Consider the following 19122-nt stretch of genomic DNA (forward strand, 5'->3'; position numbering starts at 1 on the left):
TTGGCATATGCTGGCCCAGTGCACAGTACATGTATAAAGGCAAGTTCATTGTCCAGAGATCTTTGCTTTAAAAATGTAGCAGACCTGCCTAGAATTGCATAAATAGCACGCAACTGCACTATTACTGTGGGTAAATAGTGTAAGCTTTATAGTCAGTTTTAATAAGCGGCAAATAATTTAAAAATAAGGCACTTGTTTGAATTCATATGTGTTCTTACTAGGTTCATGTAATTTGCTATGAATAATTAGAACCATTGTGTAAAGTAGTTCTGGATTCTTTTGTTGATTTGTACTGGAAAATTAATAAAAAGCCCTGAAATTTGAAATGCACTGAAGCGTATGAACCCTGAAACAAGTTTAATAATAAATGAATAAATAAACAAAAATTTCTCTGTGAAATAATCCTTAGTTTTGTATCATTTATGTATTCAATTTATCCTGAGATTTTGTATGTGGCTTTTTATCTTTTTGTAATTATAGTAAATCAGTATAATGTGCGTTTTGCTTTTAATTTTATTTTTAATAATTGAGTATTTGATTGGGGGATTGCTGTGTTGCTTTTGCCTGAAAGTGGTATACTGTACCTTAAGGAAGGAAGGAAACGTTTTCATAAAAAAAAAAAAGTGAAATTGTAATTTAAATTGTACTTCAGAAAGTAGATTGCGGTTGTTTGTGTATCATGGAATCACTAGTTCCAAGAATGTTTACATGATTTATTTAGTCTGTGTTTGTCCAGTGACATTGACTGAAGTAAATGTCTTTTATGAACACACAGCATGCATGGAAGCGTAAATGTTTTTTTATAATTTATCTTGTTTATACTTTTAAGATAAAACGTAATTTGTTTATCAATCATTTGAAAAGCTTATCAGTCTCTCAGTAGGTTTCTACCTCTCGCAGTTAGAAAAAAAAATCGATTTTTTTCATCTCTTTCTCAGCAGTAAAATGTAATTATTGCATAGCAAATTCACCTGCTTAAGTTAGATTCTACTTTGTGGTGGTGATTACTGTTTGAATAGGGTATGCTAACCTGATTATGGAGCTGTCACTGTAAGAAATTGGTAAATTGTACCATTTTTTTTCAATATCTAGTAATAGTATAATGCTTGAAGTCTGGTTTACACTTTTTCGTACACTTCTAGCCTCATGCACAAACGGCACCAACTAATATTGATTCATGTGCATCCACAGTGCAATGCAGAAGTATAAATTGCTTTTGACTGTTCAGGCTTGACACAGAAATATAATTTAGCCTTAATACCTCAGTTAGCTACTCGGAGGCTTCATCCACACATCTATGGTTTCAGCTGTGTTTATATATGAAAACAATCTCCATCCATATTTGCGTTTTCACATTTTCTTTACAAAATAATCACTGGCCACACTGGAACGGCCGAAAATGCATATTCCCTAGACCTCACCTACACTGGGCATGCACACATCAGTGGAAAAATTCTTGAAGGGAAAGTAACACCTCAGACTGCAAGATTTATCACAAACTGGTAGATTATTTTCCTTTTGCATATGTATGCAGCCCTCAAAATGTTCAAAACCCAATTTAGATGCATACAGGAAAGCAATACAACATGTACCATGGAAAGAAACTCCTCTATATCCACTGTGTTGAAGTATAGTTTTCGTCTGAGAAGTGGGACCAGTCAGATAATGAGACATTATAATAAGGAGGATCCAAGCAGGAAAGGTCTGTGTTTTCAAAAAATCTTATGTTTTCAACCATCCACATTGCAATGCTGAGCTGGCATTTCAGAAGTTTTTGTCTAGAGAACTATGTTTTTGGGAGTTAAAAATGCTGGGGTAGTGTGCATGAAAGGCAACAATGCAAAATAATTTCTATATTTTAAATAGAACATAGCATTGTGAATTTAGCCTCAATTAGTGGAGTCATTGGTTCTATTGCTAGGTTCTTGTGTATTTCTGAGTTTCTCACTCAATTTGAATTGTTCCAAGCCTCTGTACCTTTACCTTACAGCTGTGAGCCCACAAGGTGGCTCCATTCAGCTTTCCACGCTTAGCCTAACTAGGATATGTGGATCCCCTAGCCCATGCATATGAACACCACTTCCACACATGGCAACAAGAGTGCATCCCAATATACGTTCTACTGGTTCAGTTTCCACACATTTATTTAGAACTGTCATATGAGTTATACAGCAATTTCAGATTGCTTTTCTCACTTCCTACCCTTCAGTGCAATGGGTAAACCACATCTTTGGACATGCAGGTGCTGGTCATAAAATTAGAATATCATGACAAAGTTGATTTATTTCAGTAATTCCATTCAAAAAGTGAAACTTTTATATTAGATTCATTCATTGCACACAGACTGATGTATTTCAAATGTTTATTTCTTTTAATTTTGATGATTATAACTGACAACTAATGAAATCCTGGAATTCATTTTATTGATGAATTTTAAGAATTTGGACATATTTGAGTTAACTTTCTCATTGGGCACTGTTTTCCATTGATTATTGTACTGAATCTGTACTGCACTTTTTAACTTATTATTGCATAATAAAAGCACAGAGCGCTGTTTTGCACCATCTCTGGATTTATTGTGTGTTTTCATTGCCCAGTCCGTCTCAGTTTATGACTTTCAATGTGCCAGGTTCAACAGAGTATGTCAACTGTGGGCAACCTGGGCATTACAGCAGTTCAGATGTTTCATTTATGGGCCAATACACCAATAAGGCACAACATTAAAAACCTCCCGTCTTAATATTGTGTAGGTCCCCCTTGTGCTGGCAAAAACAACACTGACCTGTTGAGGCATGAACTCTGCAAGACATCTGAAGGTGTTCTGTGGTATCTGGCATAAAGATGTTAGCAGCAGACACTATTAAGTCTTGTAAGTTGCTTCATGGATTGGATTTGTTTTTCTAGCAAATCCCACACACAGATGCTTAATTGAATTGAGATCTGGGGAATTTGGAGGCCACGTCAGCACCTTGAACTCTTTATGTTCCTCAAACCATTCCTGAACAATTTTTGCAGTGTGGCAGAGCGCATCATCCTGTTAAAGGTGGTCACTGCCACAAGCGAATACCGTTACCATGAAGGGATGTACAAAGTCTGCTACAATATGTAGGTAACAGGTTCTTGTCAAAGTAACATCCATATAAATGCCAGGATCCAGTTTCCCAGAGCATCACACTGCCTCCCCCGGTTTGCCTTCTTCCAGTAGTGCATCCTGCTGACATCTTTTCCCCAGGTTAACACAACACCCGTCATCCACATGTTCTAAAAGAAAATGTGATTAATTGGACCAGGCCACCTTCTTCAGTTTACTACATGGGCACGTTCTGGCACTTACAACCCCTTTATAGGTGCTTTTGGCAGTGGGCAGGTGTCAGCATGGATACTCTAACCATTCTGTGGTTGCATATCTTCATACATAACAAGCATTATTTTTTTTAGAATTTGTACTACAGTAGAGTTCTGTGTAATCAGACCAGACGGGCTAGTCTTTGCTCCCCATGTACATCAACGAGCCTTGGGCGCCCATGACCCTGCCAGTTGAATGATTTTCCTTTCTTGGACCATCTTTTGAAAGGTACTAACCACCACATACTGGGAACGCCCCTAAAGACCTACTGTTTTGAAAATGCTCAGTCATCACAATTTGACCCTGGTCAGAGTTGTTCAGATCCTTATGCTTGCATTTTTTTCCTGCTTTCCTGTCCAATATATCCCACCCCTTGACAAGTGAGGTGCCATTGTATCAACATAATTAATGTTACCCACTTCACCTGCCAGTGATTTTAAACAGTTGATTGATGGTGTTCCCATTCTTCTCTTAGCATTCCACTTCTTGCAGACAAATTACATTATCTACATTTAACACTAAAGAATCATTATCATATTCACAAAACCAGCTTTTTAGGGTAGCTTTACAAAGAGAACTGACTTTAAATTCTTAATCCTAATAGTTTTCAGACCCCTTCACCTTCTGCAGTTTATTGTATTGTCAATTTAATTTTAAATTATAAATTGCCATTTAGCCTGTCAATCTACACTCAATAGCTCATAATAACAAACTGAAGAATGTTTTCAGAAAGGTTTGCAAATTTATTAAAAAATCCAAATCTGAAATCACTTATTTGTGTAAGTATTCAGACCCTTTACTGTAGCGCTCCTAATTGAGGTCAGATGCCTCCTGTTTGCTTTAATATTTTTGATGTGTCTAGAATTTGATTGGAGTCTACATATAGCAAACTGAATTAATTTGAATATTTTATAAAGGCACTCATGTACCTGTATATAAGGTCTCAATATGCATTCTGCATATCAGGACAAAAAGCCAAGTCCAAAGAGCTCTCTGTAGACCTTTACGATAAAATTGCGGTGAGGCATAGATGAAGGCAAGTATATGAAACTATTTCTAAATCTTTTGATTGTTCTAATGAAGGTTAAGAGTATCTGCTATAAAGAATGGGATAAACTGCCAAAATCCAGTTGTACCAAGCTTGTAGAGACTTCCCCAAGAAGACTCAAAGCTGTTATTACATACAGGTTTAGTTCACTTTAGAAAGACAAAGTTAATACAAGTACTTCTAATATTTTTGAATTGCATTTTAATGAATGTACAAAGTAACATCAACTGAACAATTTTAACACTACTCAGAAAGAAGAAAAAAATACTGCATTTTAGGACTAGACAACCAGGCAGAGTAGCTGTGTAATACACCTTTGCATGTGTATTTGATAACTTTGGCACTTGAGGAACAAATAAAATGATAATAAGTTTGAATTAAAGAGCACAAACTAAGACATAAACAAGAAAACTTTGGTCTCACTTTATTTTGGGCTTAATACAGAGTGTTTGAAATTGTCAGGTTTTGAATGAAGCAAGAAGGTGATTGGAATTCAGGTTAGAGTTGTTGTTTTCAGCATGTGTTTCACTGCTCAAAGAGTGAAATATGTAACTTTGTCATTGTGATTTGTGGTTAGTGCACCTGCCTTAAATTGCAGGACAGTGGGCTGAATTCTAGGTCCAGTTATTTCCTGTAGTGTTTATACATTTTCTATAGACATGTTTGATTTTTTCTCCCCTATGTTCCATAGTCATGAAGATTAGTTTTAGTAATGTCCATAAACTGGTTTAAGGGGTTGATAGGGTTGTTTGAGTTTTCATGTTAAACACTGGTTAAGGTTTGTGCATTGTACCGAAAACAGTTCAGTTAGGCTCTAGGTAAGTGGGTTGATAAGAAATAAAACCAGAAGAAATACTGCCAAACAGATAAAACCAGTTGCAATGCTCATTGTCTTATCCATGTGTAAAGGGGTTTTTTTTTTTTTTGGTGTTCATGTTTGTCTAGTTCAAGTTATAATTGTATTCAGTTTCTATGCTTTTCATGTGTGTTTTAACAAAATTATGTACATGATTTTAAGTCAGTCATTCAGCCATCATCCAACCCGCTATATCCTAACACAGGTTCATGGGGGTCTGTTGGAGCCAATCCCAGCCAACGCAGAGTGCAAGGCAAGAACAAATCCCCAGGCAGGGCACACGCACAACCAATACCATGCCAAGTACACACTAGGGACAATTTTGGATCGCCGACGCACCTAACCTGCATGTCTTTGGACTGTGGGAGGAAACCGGAGCACCCGGAGGAAACCAACGCAAACTCAACGCACGGAGGACCCAGGAAGCGAACCCAGGTCTCCTTACTGCAAGGCAGCAGCTCTACCACTGCGCCACAGTGCCGCCCATGATTTTAAGTAGTTTTGTCATTTCTAGTTGTGTGCTCCTATCCACATTTGGGAATCCATTTGTCATATCAGTTGGTAAATTTTGAATATATCTATTCAAACATAGTCTGTTTTGTCATATGTAAGTGCATATGTATCAGTATACTGCTGCTGGATTATGTGAATTTCCCCTTGGGATTAATTATCTATCTATACACAAAATTAATTCTTTACATGTTAACGAGGTAGCTAATTTGTCATTAAGAGCAAAAATACTATTTAACATTGAGTGCAACTTTTTTTATTTAAATAAACATTACCTGACTTTGATTAACTATTATTTATTTTTAAAGGCTGCTACAGATAGTTCATCAAACTCTTCTCAGAAGAAGGAGCTGTCAGTGCAGGCACTAGCCCCCTCTTCTTTCTGTGAACCACGACGACACCGCTGTATTCTCGGCCACAGGCATGACCATTACCCACTGCCTGACCACTACCTTCTTGAACAGGTAAGCTATCCTGGGCAGTACACAAGTAACATTTGTATCTTTGTTGATAGTAAACTGATTGACATAGTAAACATTGTATTATATCATTCCTTTGAATAGATTTTTTGTAACTTTTGACAATGGTATTTGGGTAGAAGCAGAACTAATCTTAAAATAGATTGCACATTTTTTGGCCCAAGTCTTAGTTAGACACCAACCATGCATTTAAATGTAAATACTTGGCTTCAGAAGGTTTTATGTATTATAATTGCAGAAGTGTATATGGACCAGAATGAATGTACTCTTATCATTTTTGGAAGAATGACAAATAGAGCAGGTGATTTCCCTAAAACATTTTCAAAAGAAAACCATAGGTTGTAGGAGATGGATGCAGTGTGGCCATATAAAGATTAGTATGTTACTCAATTTTAGTATGAAAATAAAAGGACATAATTTACCAGAACAGATAGGTGTTTCATATTTCAAACTCTTAACTGGCAATTTCATACAGGATGAATATGTTCTATCTCACATTAATACTTTTGTTTCTACCGCTGGGTGTTACTACGTAAACAGTTCAGAAATAGTGTGAAGAGTGTTTTTGTTTTGTCCTCCCAACTACTTTCTATAAGAAGAAACTCACACCAGTTAAGAACCACCACTGTAAATAAGAAAAAAGAAATATAGCCATTCCTAATGAAACTATCTAATAGGCCGAACTATCCATCCATCCATCCATCCATCCATTTTCTAACCCGCTGAATCCGAATACAGGGTCACGGGGTCTGCCGGAGCCAATCCCAGCCAACACAGGGCACAAGGCAGGAACCAATCCTGGGCAGGGTGCCAACCCACCGCAGGACACACACAAACACACCCACACACCAAGCACACACTAGGGCCAATTTAGAATCGCCAATCCACCTAACCTGCATGTCTTTGGATTGTGGGAGGAAACCGAGCACCCGGAGGAAACCCACGCAGACACGGGAGAACATGCAAACTCCACGCAGGGAGGACCCGGGAAGCGAACCCGGGTCTCCTAACTGCGAGGCAGCAGCGCTACCACTGCGCCACCGTGCCGCCCTAGGCCGAACTAAAATTACTTTAAATAAAATGTATTAATCCTGTTGAAATGTTAAATTATCAATATGTATTTTATTTTTAATAGCAATATTATTGCTAAATTTATCTTTTTTCATTTTTTTCAGTCTGTGTCTACACTACAGCATCACGATAATTTTCAAGATGATAATGAGGAAGTTGTTCGAATCAATCCTCGTGAAAAAACTTGGATGACTGGTTATGAGGATTATAGGCATGCTGCTGCACGTGAGAAATGTCTTGATATCGAAGATGTGGACTCCTATGTACAGTTTGCCAAAAGTGACGTCTCAAAACATGATTACAATTACCCTTATGTTCCAAACTGTGACTTTAGCTTCAGCAAAGAGCTGAAAAGCAGTGGCAGCTGTATTATTAATGCTCAGCCTGTGTCTCAGAAGTCGAAATCAAAGAGAAGGAAGGAGGATGGGGAGAGATCAAGATGCATATACTGCAGGGACATGTTTAATCTTGAGGAGAATGGACGTGGACAGTGCCAAGATGCTCCAGACCCTATTCGCACCTGCATCCAGCGGGTCAGTTGTATGTGGTGTGCAGATACTCTGCTTTATCACTGCATGTCTGACCCTGAAGGGGACTACTCAGATCCTTGCTCTTGTGACACTAGTGATGAAAGGTTCTGTCTTCGGTGGTTAGCTCTTATAACTTTGTCCTTGTTGGCTCCCTGTATGTGCTGTTATCCACCACTACGTGCATGCTACCACTGTGGAGTCCTTTGCAGGTGCTGTGGTGGAAAACACAAAGCAGTGGGATGAATTATTGGGGAGGGGGGTTCCTTTTCAAATTCCAGTACATTGAAGCACATTGGCCCTAAGAATATTTTGGAGATAACTATCTTTGCCTTACTCTCTGTTGGAGGAAATTGCCCATGGTGCCATCATGCAGTTTATATATATATATATATATATATATATATATATATATATATATATATATATATATATATATATATATATATAATGAGTATATAAATTGTTCAGTCATTTTTAAAGACTAACCAGTCATAATTCATTTATAGAAATATGTAAAAGGGGAGAATGTCTTGTACTTAATGTTTTGACATTTCTTTTAAGAGCTTGGACTTTTTATTAGTGGTGCATTTTTGAGGATCTTGTTAAAACATTTTGATGTATTAATTGGCCCTTATATTTGTATCTGTCTCTCACTTCCTCCTTTTTTTTTTCTCCTCATAAAAAAGGCACTTAAATTGGACTGCTAGAAATATTTCTTATTTGCTGTTTAGTTCACCTGAAATATTTAACCTGTGTTTGAGTGGATATTGTGCATTTATTCAGTTATTTTTTAATAACAAAAGGTTTTGGAAAACAACCTCATATTGTTTCTATTTGGAAGCAAAAATCATAAGCTGTATCTTGTATATGTGTATGTATATATAGTATCACTACCATTTATTTCCTTTTAATGGCTGCCACTGTCATTCTCTCCAATTAAAAATAGTGTATAATCTGATTTATTAGAAACATTTCACTTCCAAAGATGCTGGACAGTTTTCCTTAAGCTGGTAAACTTAAATGTCAACCAAAGTGGAATAGAACAATTGAGATTGATAGAAACAAAAAACTGTTTTAAATAGCGCACAGAGAGAGAAAGACTGATAAGAAGGGTCATAATATAATCAGCCCTAATTATAATTTTTTTTTGTAAACATACTTTTATTTTGCATAAGTGTAGTCTTAGAATCAAGTCTAGCAGTCCTTTTTCACCTGTTTGTAGCCATTGCAGCCTGCCTGATGATTGAAACTACATTGTAGTAATTAAATGCTTTCAAAAACTTGTGATGGTTTGGTACACAACTTTGAAAAGGTGCTCGGATAGCTTGCAGAGCGATTGTGAACTATACAGCTACACCGATATGTGTACTTGTATGTTTTACATTTGGAGTTATTGAATTAGTTAATTTTAAAATGTCTATAAAATGTTAATTGATTTGTTTGGATTTGCTTATTTATGGAGCAGTCACTGTTTTTTTCCAGGTAATGTCCATGTTATGAGATGTGTGTTTTTGTGTGCAAGGGCAGCTTTGACTAGTCCATAAGAGAGCTACAGATATACATATACCCTTGTTCAAAGGTTGTAATTAGCTAGAAGAATATTTTTATAACATTTTACAATATCCAAATAATTTTTAATAAAAAGTTAGTTTTTATCTTTAATAGCATAGTACAATCTAAATAATGAGGCAGCTAAGAAAAGTCTGGCAGAGCCAACAGTGCTGGTCCTGCCTTATTTGCTTTTGTGTAGTAAAATTGCCAGTGGTATTGTACCTTCTCCATGTTCACAGCCAAACATTCAGACACACTAATATCTGTGTGAATGCTGTACAGATCATTTTTTAAAAACGCATCATAGTTGGTTACATCATTTTGTTGTTTTAAGTCTTTTTTTTCTCCTATCATATTTAAATACTACTTGCAACCACATTGTGATTGTTTTTACCTTCAGTTATTTTACTAACTCTGGTCATGTTATTTTAAATAGTGAACACAACAGAGAAAGGTTTAAATTCAGTCATAACTTCTCTTATAGTCATTATGTGATAGTGTATTTTTGTGTATCTGCAAGTTTACAGTTGAATGAGTATGTGCGCGTGAACATGGTTTTTATATATTTATATACTGAGACACACAAATATATAATATATATAAAGGTGTCTTTATGCATATATAGAGTCTTATGCCAAATGAGCATCCAGAACGATCATTTGAGTGGCTTATATTTGTATTTTACTGTACAAGAATATACCCATCTAGATTAAATATTACAGGAACGTCCAGTCATTTTTAACTTACCGTATTTAAGGCAAAAAATCATTGTGGAATCTTCCAGGAATTTAGTTTTAATGGAACAAATAGTTTATCATTAGCTAATGCTGAAATTGCAAGAATCTGAAAGATCCTGAGTAGTTTTTGGTTTGTTCAATCTATATTCTCACCTGTCAGCCACCTTTAGTTAATTTTATTTCATCAATCACTGTTTTAATTAGATAATTCATATTTTCGAGTGAAAATGTATTCCTTTTGTCTCTTGCAATTTTTAAACAAGCAAGTATTTGTTGGTTACTGAAGTCACCATTTTTCTTTTTTTTTTTTTTTTTTTTGGCAGGATGCCCCTCAGTGTATTATTTGTACTTATGGGCATATAAACAGAATATTTTAGTGCCTGATCACAATGGGAATCAAATTTAGTTAAATGCTCCAGCCTAAGTTTTTCTCACCGTATTACCTTACTGGGGGAGAAAATTTATTTATATATATACACACACACACACACACACACTCGTGCATGGGTGGGCAAAAGTATGTTTACAGTTGTGAGTACACGAGGCCAACAACTTGAATGCTTACAAGATTGTACCTAAGTGCACTGTACCATTGTGACATTCTTTTGAGTTAATAAAACTATTGAGCTAATAAATCTATTGTAATAAATACGACCTGCATGTCTTTTTCCATACAAACAAATGTAAACGTACATTTGTCCACACCTGTGTATATATAATTTTTTTAATGGCCACAATGGTTTACAGATGCAAGAAAAGCACAACACTACATAGAAGAAATATTTTTTAATTGCTTAAGACATGGTCAGGTGCCCCAAACTTTGTTGTAATGCACTGAAGATCTTGAGGTCCCAATGAAAATCTTCTTGTAAATCCAAGTTCTTACCACATTTACATCTGGGGAGTGATATTAGGACCAGCTGAACAATTTTGTACATAGTTTTATTGTTTTACTTAGTTTAAAAAAATCAGCAGTGTTTACTGTTGCTCTTGATCAACTCTTGCAATACTTGCCAGCCTTTGATGGAGGATAATGAGAGTTTTATTTTTGTATCTGTGGTAAGAAAGTAATCTAAAATGTTTTCATTTGTTTCGGTGCACAGTCTTTTGCTAATGCACACTTTTAAAGTATGAAAAGTGCCTGAAGCAAACATTATTTCCTTATGTACTAAAAGAAATAAAATCAACCCTGTTGTATTGATTTTTTTTTTTTTACAAGAAGCATTTTTACTTTTGTAAAAAGCAAATTATATATCAAGTGATGTACATTTTTTGTTTTTTTAATTGTTTCTAATACAAATGATCAATGTAGCTCTTACTTTATATAAAAAAGTACTATGTAAATATAAATACGTCATATCAAAATACCTGTCCAGTACGTTATTCTTCTACGTTTGTCATTTTATTATATTGTCTGCTTTTTATGTAAAATGGCAGATTTGAGAGTAAAATAAAACTGAACATAAAATAGAAACATTAAGCTATTCACTTAAGAATTACATTATTTAAGTTTTTATAACCTGAACTGGGTTTAAGTACAGCTTTTACTTGAACAGTCACAATATAAAATCTTAAAGGAAGTTAAGAATTATTAGATATTAATGGCTTCAAAAATATGCTGTCAGCCTTATTACTAGTATTTATTGTGCTTGAGTGTATGTTTTATAGTAATTGACTAAGGCCATCACCCAGTTTGTTCAGGTCAGCCTTTTAAATACTAGGTTCCCATCTTTTTTTAGTTATAAAAAGTTAAGTAATCATTTATTTAGTTATAAAAAAAATATTATTTAACTAAGCCAGACATTGTACAGTGAAAAGTGTTAAATGCAGGAGTATTTATGAGTACATATTGTTTTTTCACAGTCATAATGACCTATGTTGTGTTTTGCCTGTGCAATGAATTTTATTACATACTACTCCTTAATTCTAAATTGGGGAATGGCATTGGAATTCCTTGCTTAAAACTCTGTACCTTATGTTTTATCATATTTTTGTGGTTTGCAGTTAGAGTGTGACATGGGTCCAGATTATTTGATGCTGTTCATACACACACATTCAAGCATTTAACACCACAGTATTTTGTTGTATCAATGTCATTCACTAAGGATCCCACAAAATCTACAAACTGCAAAATGGAGAAGTCAGCACTCTGAAACAAACAAGGAAAATTCCAGAGCTAGGACTGCTTACACTTGTTGCAGAACTACAGTGTCTGTCACCTTGAGCAGCATATGTTTTTTCTGAATCTGAAAAAGGATAATTAATTTCACAAAAGATACTGAAGATTAACTAGCAGCTGCATTACCATGATACATCCAAGGTCTACTGGTATTTAAAATGTGTTTATTTGCACTGTTGGTTCATTTGAACAGCTATACTGCCAACTGTCATTGCAGGTCACAGCAAAAAGCCATTCTTGAGGTAAGTTATTTAATACAATTTTTTGTATATGGTACTTTGATATTAAAAATGTATAAATATTTATTGATACATAAACACTTAATTGGCAAAGCTATTATAATAGGACATCGAGTCTACAAGAGATACCAGAAGAAATTCAGTGCACCATGTGTAATTTTTCAAAACATGTACGGTTTTCTTTCTGGTCTTTGGATAGTATCACTGCCATTCTGCCACCATGTTATTCAGCGTAGATTAAAACTTTGCTTTACACAGGGAAGTTCTTTCAGTCATGTGTTAGATATAACAAACATATTAGACTGTAAAAAGAAAATAATGTAATGTAAACCACAGTAAAGCCCCTACTCTTATACAATATGCATATAGATTTAAATGGGCTAATCCTATAAATGGCATACAGTAATCCCAGTACCTCACCTAATTTGATTCTGAAATGCAGGGGCCTGTTACTTCTGAAACTACCAAGGTAGAATGTATATAACAACAAAGGTGTATAAGAAGTTATTTAGATTTTTATTGGTCTAACTGGCAGTGCATCTTGAAATTTGATGGACAAAGAAATACTATGCTAAAAATAAAATGCAATTAGCTTGTTATTTTTGGTGGCTTTACTATGATGTATAGGTGATACACATTTTTTAACATATTTTTTATTTCATTTCTGAATGGTACAGTCTGAATACTTACCATTATTACCTTTATTGTTGGAAGAATTGTTTTATGTCAAGTAGTTTCAGTACATCTGAAATATATCCTTTGAGGAACACTGTGTATTTATAACATTTATTTTCTGTATTGTATAATTCAACCAAGACCAAAAGTGGTATTAATTTATATCCATTTCAGAAGGTCAAAATATAGAAAGTACTGTATATCTGAAATATATTTTGAATTTAATGAAAGTTCCGTGTGGCTTCATTATAATTAAAATTTAAATTATGTTTTAATTAGAATGTGCCAATTAACCAGTTTATAGCAACAGTCAGAAAAAAAAGTTTTCCCATTTCAGCAATATACAACAGCTGTTTAATAGATCTGTATGTGTGTGTATTTTCTAACTTTGGGAATTGACGTACAAATAAAGTAATGATACATGAGTACAAACATAGACTTAACCAAGTTAACTTTCTCTGTCTGTGTATTTACTTTCTCTCTCTCTCTCTCTCTCAGGTGAGGCTGCCTATTTTCAATTACAACAAAGACATTTCTGGAACTTGCAGATTCTGTAAAAATCTGCCTCTTCGCATCTTATCTGGGTGTGTCTATGTAGGTATGTGTGTTTGTGCACACACACACACACACACACACAGCTCAAAAAACTAGGCCACTGACATTTTTCCCTCCTCATCTTTTCTGACTGTTTTTTCACTAGTTTTGCATTTGGCTATGGTCAGTGTCACTACTGGTAGCATGAGGCAATACCTGGACCCTACAGAGGTTGCACAGGTAATCCAACTTCTCTAGGGTGGCACATCAATAAGTGCCATTTCCAGAAGGTTTGTTGTGTCTCCCAGCACAGTCTCAAAGGCATGGAGGAGATTCCAGGAGACAAGCAGTTACTCTGAGAGACCTAGACAGGGCCGTAGAAGGTCCTTAACCCATCAGCAGGACCGGTATCCGCTCCTTTGGGCAAGGAGGAACAGGATGAGCACTGTCAGAGCCCTACAAAATTACCTCCAGCAAGCCACTGGTGTGAATGTCTCTGACCAAAAAATCAGAAACGGACTTCATGAGATTAATCTGAGGGCTAGACATCCTCTAGTCTCTGACCAAAAAATCAGAAACGGACTTCATGAGATTAATCTGAGGGCTAGACGTCCTCTAGTGGACCCTGTGCTCACTGCCTGGCACCGTGGAGCTCGATTGGCATTTGCCTATGGAGGGATGCACAGACCTCTACGGGCTAGGCAACGGTATCTTGACTGCCATTAGGTATCAGGATGAAATCCTTGGACCCATTGTCAATAGGACCCTATGCTGGTGCAGTGGGTCCTGGGTTCTTTCTCCTGCACAATAGTGCCCAGCCTCATGTGGTGAGAGTATGCAGGCAGTTCCTGGAAGATGAAGGAATTAATAACATTGATTGGCCCCCACGCTTGCCTGACCTAAATCCAATAGAACACCCTTGGGACATTATGTTTTTGTCCATCCGACGCTGCCAGGTTGCACCTCAGACTGTCCAGGAACTCAGTGATGCTCTGGTCCAGGTCTGGGAGGAGATCCACCTGGACACCATCCGTCATTTAATTAGGAGCGTGCCCCGAAGATGTCAGGCATTCATACAAGCATATGGGAGCCATAAAAACTACTGAGTATGATTTTTAATTGCTGTAATGAAATTACTGCTAAATGGAATAGACTGCCGCATCATTTTTTCACTTTGATTTTCAGGGTGACTTTGAATTCAGCCCTGTGTAGGTTGATAAATTTCATTTCCATCAAATGATGTGGCATACTTTCATTCCTAACACATTACCCAGTCCATATCAGTACAGATATCCAGCATGGTTTTTTTCCCCATTGAGATCTGATGTGTTCCATTAATTTTTTAAGCAGTTTTATTTATACAGTTAGGTCCATAAATATTTGAACAGAGACAACTTTTTTCTAATTTTTTCTGATCTGAGGTGTGGTGTTTGCATGTGGAAGATTTTGCTGTGAACGGACAACATGCGGTCAAAGGACCTCTCCATGCAGTTGAAAGAAGCCATCCTTAAGCTGCGAAAACAGAAAAAACCCATCCGAGAAATTGCTACAATATTACGAGTGGCAAAATCTACAGTTTGGTACATCCTGAGAAAGAAAGCAAGCACTGGTGAACTCAGCAACACAAAAAGACCTGGACGTCCATGGAAGACAACAGTGGTGGATGATCGCAGAATCATTTTCCCTTCACAACAGCCAGCCAAGTGAACAACACTCTCCAGGGGGTCGGCGTATCGATATCCAAGTCTACCATAAAGTGAAGACTGCATGAAAGTAAATACAGAGGGTGTACTGCAAGCTGCAAGCCACTCGTAAGCCTCAAGAATAGAAAGGCTAGATTGGACTTTGCTGAAGAACATCTAAAAAAGCCAGCACAGTTCTGGAAAAACATTCTTTGGACAGATGAAACCAAAATAACCTCTACCAGAATGATGGCAAGAAAAAAGTATGGAGAAGGCGTGGAACAGCTCATTATCCAAAGCATACCCCATCACTGTAAAACACGGTGGAGGCAGTGTGATGGCTTGGGCATGCATGGCTGCCAGTGGCACTGGGACACTAGTGTTTATTGATGATGTGACACAGGACAGAAGCAGCCGAATGAATTCTGAGGTGTTCAGAGACATACTGTCTGCTCAAATCCAGCTCAATGATCAAATTGATTGGGCGGCGTTTCATGATACAGATGGACAATGACCCAAAACATACAGCCAAAGCAACCCAGGAGTTTATTAAAGCAAAGAAGTGGAAAATTCTTGAATGGCCAAGTCAGTCACCTGATGTTAACCAAATTGAGCATGCATTTCACTTGTTGAAGACTAAACTTCATACAGAAAGGCCCACAAACAAACAGCAACTGAAAGCCGTTGCAGTAAAGGGCTGGCAGAGCATTAAAAAGGAGGAAACCCAGCATCTGGTGATGTCCATGAGTTCAAGACGTCTGGTTGGGTTTTCAATCAAGTATTAGAAATTAATATTTTATTTCCAGTTATTTAATTTGTCCAATTACTTTTGAGCCCCTGAAATAAAAGGATTGGGTTAAAAAAATACTTTAGTTCCCTCGCATTTTTATGCAATCTTTTTGTTCACCCCACTGAATTAAAGCTGAAAGTCTGCACTTCAACTGCATCTGAGTTGTTTCATTTAAAATTCATTGTGGTAATGTACAGAACCAAAATTAGAAAAAAGTTGTCTCTGTCCGAATATTTAAGGACCTAACTGTATATATATAGATAGATATATTTAAAGTTAATTTCACAACAAAATAATAAAGCAAAGGTCATTAGCAAAATAATTTGTTAAAAAAATATATTCAAGGATAGGATACAGAGTGAGGAATTGCAGAATGACAAATTAATCAGCAGAAAAATAAAAATTTTGGGCTTAACTAAGGAGATGTGCACCGGGGCTGTATATAGAACCTCAGACCCTTCCATTTTTGGTACCTCTGATTCCTATGTGAATTGTCAGGCTACTTTTTACCACCCTATACTGTTAAAGATTGGGTGTAGAGGCTGTGATGTTGTGGTTTTCTTACATTATTTATTAAAGAATTTACTAACAACGAGTAGCATTAAACATAAGACAAAACTTGCGAAATTGAAAAAGAGGCTTTTATTTTTATCATAAGCCAATGAAGTTAAGGGCACTAAAAAACTATAAAAAATTTTAATAGTTCAAAAATCTAAAGTGCGTACTGCAAAGAATTCAAGGTAAAAACTTAATCCAAAAAATAATGAGCTCTTAAAGCAATTTAAAAAAATATTTTAACTAAAATAAACTTAATTAGGTACATAACTTTTCAAGATTAAAGCATTATTTGAATATAACAATGGAACAAAGACTGCATTGAATTAAAATAAAAATGATTTGTGGAAGATTAAAAATTTTAATCCATACAATGTTTCCTTAAGAAATTTTGTATCTATAGATTAGAAACAGACTTGCTTCAGCCATATCTTGTTTTATACAAATCCTTAAATATGATTAGATGAATTTCAGTGAAGAAAACTTTCAGCACTTGGTTTTGTGGCGTTGCTGTTACTGTTCTTCCTACATCACTAATAACCTCTGGATACATGGGGATTACGACTTCTGTAGTCCGTTTTAATGAGTGGTCATACTTTTACACTTCTCTTAATCTGTTTAAAAAATATATATATATATTTAGACATCTACTGGTTGTATTGCCATGCTTGAGTCCTACTGTTTTGCTTTTGAATATTCCATTTTGTCCAAAGTCTAATTCATCATTTGAAGAGGATTATTCTGAGCTACCAATGCTTCTAGCTTCATTGTCTTGTGGTTCAGACGTTTCAGATAGTACATGTAACCATTTTCTGTGAAGTGCTAATTCATAGAGTGCCACATTGCCTTTACCAATTTGCTCATTGTTCAACAACATTTGATTCATAGGATTGATGTAAAGGGCAGCTAAAAGGATTTGATTGTCCAGCTATGTTTCATTGAAGCTACAATGAAAATCGATGTTTTACTCATTACATTTCTTCAGGCATTATATATCAATCTTTTCCACTCTAAAAAGAATACCACCTGTTAAATCTTTAGATAGTAATTTCTTGGTCACAGTAAAATGGTGAGAAGGCAGACTTTGTAATTGTGACACTTGTTCTCACAGGATTTCAGTTATATTTTTGTTATCCAGATCTTGAAGATTTTAAGTTCAAGCAAGTGCTAGATTATCAAACACATGCTTCCACAAGTATGTTGCTGCCGAATTTGTTTACAATCATTTTGCCATTGTGAATTTAAGCATGGGATTTAAATTACTATATTTAATGTTATGAAAATTGCAAAAATCTAGAAATCAGTTTTCAATGTAATTTAAAATGTATCTTGAAAATAATTTAATTGAATTAGTTGGTATAACATACATCTGTTGATACACTCTCGCCCAGGCAACCCAACCGGGGTGATCAGTTCCCTGCTTGTGCCCAAGTAGCAAGTTACTTCGTTTCACTTCTCTTCATCCACAGCCATCTAGTGACTTTTTCTGTTGCTTCAGTTATAACTTTGATGGCTTTAATCTTGCGCACACCTGTGATGCCCAGAAGACTATAAGCCTTATATAGAGACTGGGCTGCAAATACCATGTATGCAACCCCTGTCAGTGGCATTCTTCCTCCAACTCAGCATACTTTTCTTTCTTGCGCTCATGGGCTTCCTCCATCCTCTTCTCCCAAGAAACTGTAAGTTCCAGTATAACCACCCGTTTGAATGTTTCCAAAAACAAAATAATGTCTGGCCTGAAGGTGGTTTCTACGATGCCATCTGGAAATCAGAGCTGCCTTCCCAGATCTACCTTCACCTGCCAGTCTGTTGCTGTACCCAAGAGTCCTAGTGCTGCCTTTGGCTGATGTCTGGGCTTTTCTCCCGCTTTATCTAAAACAATCCTCGGCCTCAGTGGTCCAGTGCACTAGATTTGGTCTCTGGCACTTGAGATGGTTCCTGCAATCACCTTCAATATTTGGTCGTCCTGCCAGCAATAGTTAGCCTCCTCTCAGGCACAAGGGACATATTAGAGAGTCAACCTTGCCCCAGCAGAAGAGATTGGATGGACTTGGCATGGTCTCATAGACAGCTTGGATCAGAAACCCGATCCAGAAGGGCCCGGCCTACCACAGTTTGCACCACGAGATCTTGTGGTCCATAGCCCTTTCCCATTTCGTCCACATGTGTTCCTGGTGCATTCCTGCCCCTTGACTCCCCTGAAGTTCCTTGACCCCTGCTCTCACTTCCTCTTGTACCAGGTGCAGCCTGACTTTGCCTTGGGCCCTATCATGATGGGTTGTTGGATTGCTCCCAAGCCCTGTTCGGCCAGATGTCACTGGCCCCACCAGAGTCCTG

At 36.5% G+C, this 19122-nt stretch overlaps 1 protein-coding gene across 2 annotated transcripts in view; it reads left to right on the forward strand.

The window, feature by feature from the left end:
• LOC120516275 (sprouty-related, EVH1 domain-containing protein 2-like) overlaps positions 1–11329 on the forward strand; it is a 132483-nt gene extending 121154 nt beyond the window's left edge. For both annotated transcript variants that reach the window (XM_039737832.1, XM_039737831.1), the window contains exons 5-6: positions 6069–6224; positions 7415–11329. In XM_039737832.1, coding sequence (XP_039593766.1) covers positions 6069–6224; positions 7415–8083 — 825 coding nt within the window. In that variant the 3' untranslated portion in view covers positions 8084–11329. The remainder of the gene's footprint in view (positions 1–6068; positions 6225–7414) is intronic.
• The last annotated feature ends 7793 nt before the right edge of the window (positions 11330–19122 follow it).

Source organism: Polypterus senegalus, chromosome 16, assembly GCF_016835505.1.
Source record: "Polypterus senegalus isolate Bchr_013 chromosome 16, ASM1683550v1, whole genome shotgun sequence".
Lineage (NCBI taxonomy): Eukaryota > Metazoa > Chordata > Cladistia > Polypteriformes > Polypteridae > Polypterus > Polypterus senegalus.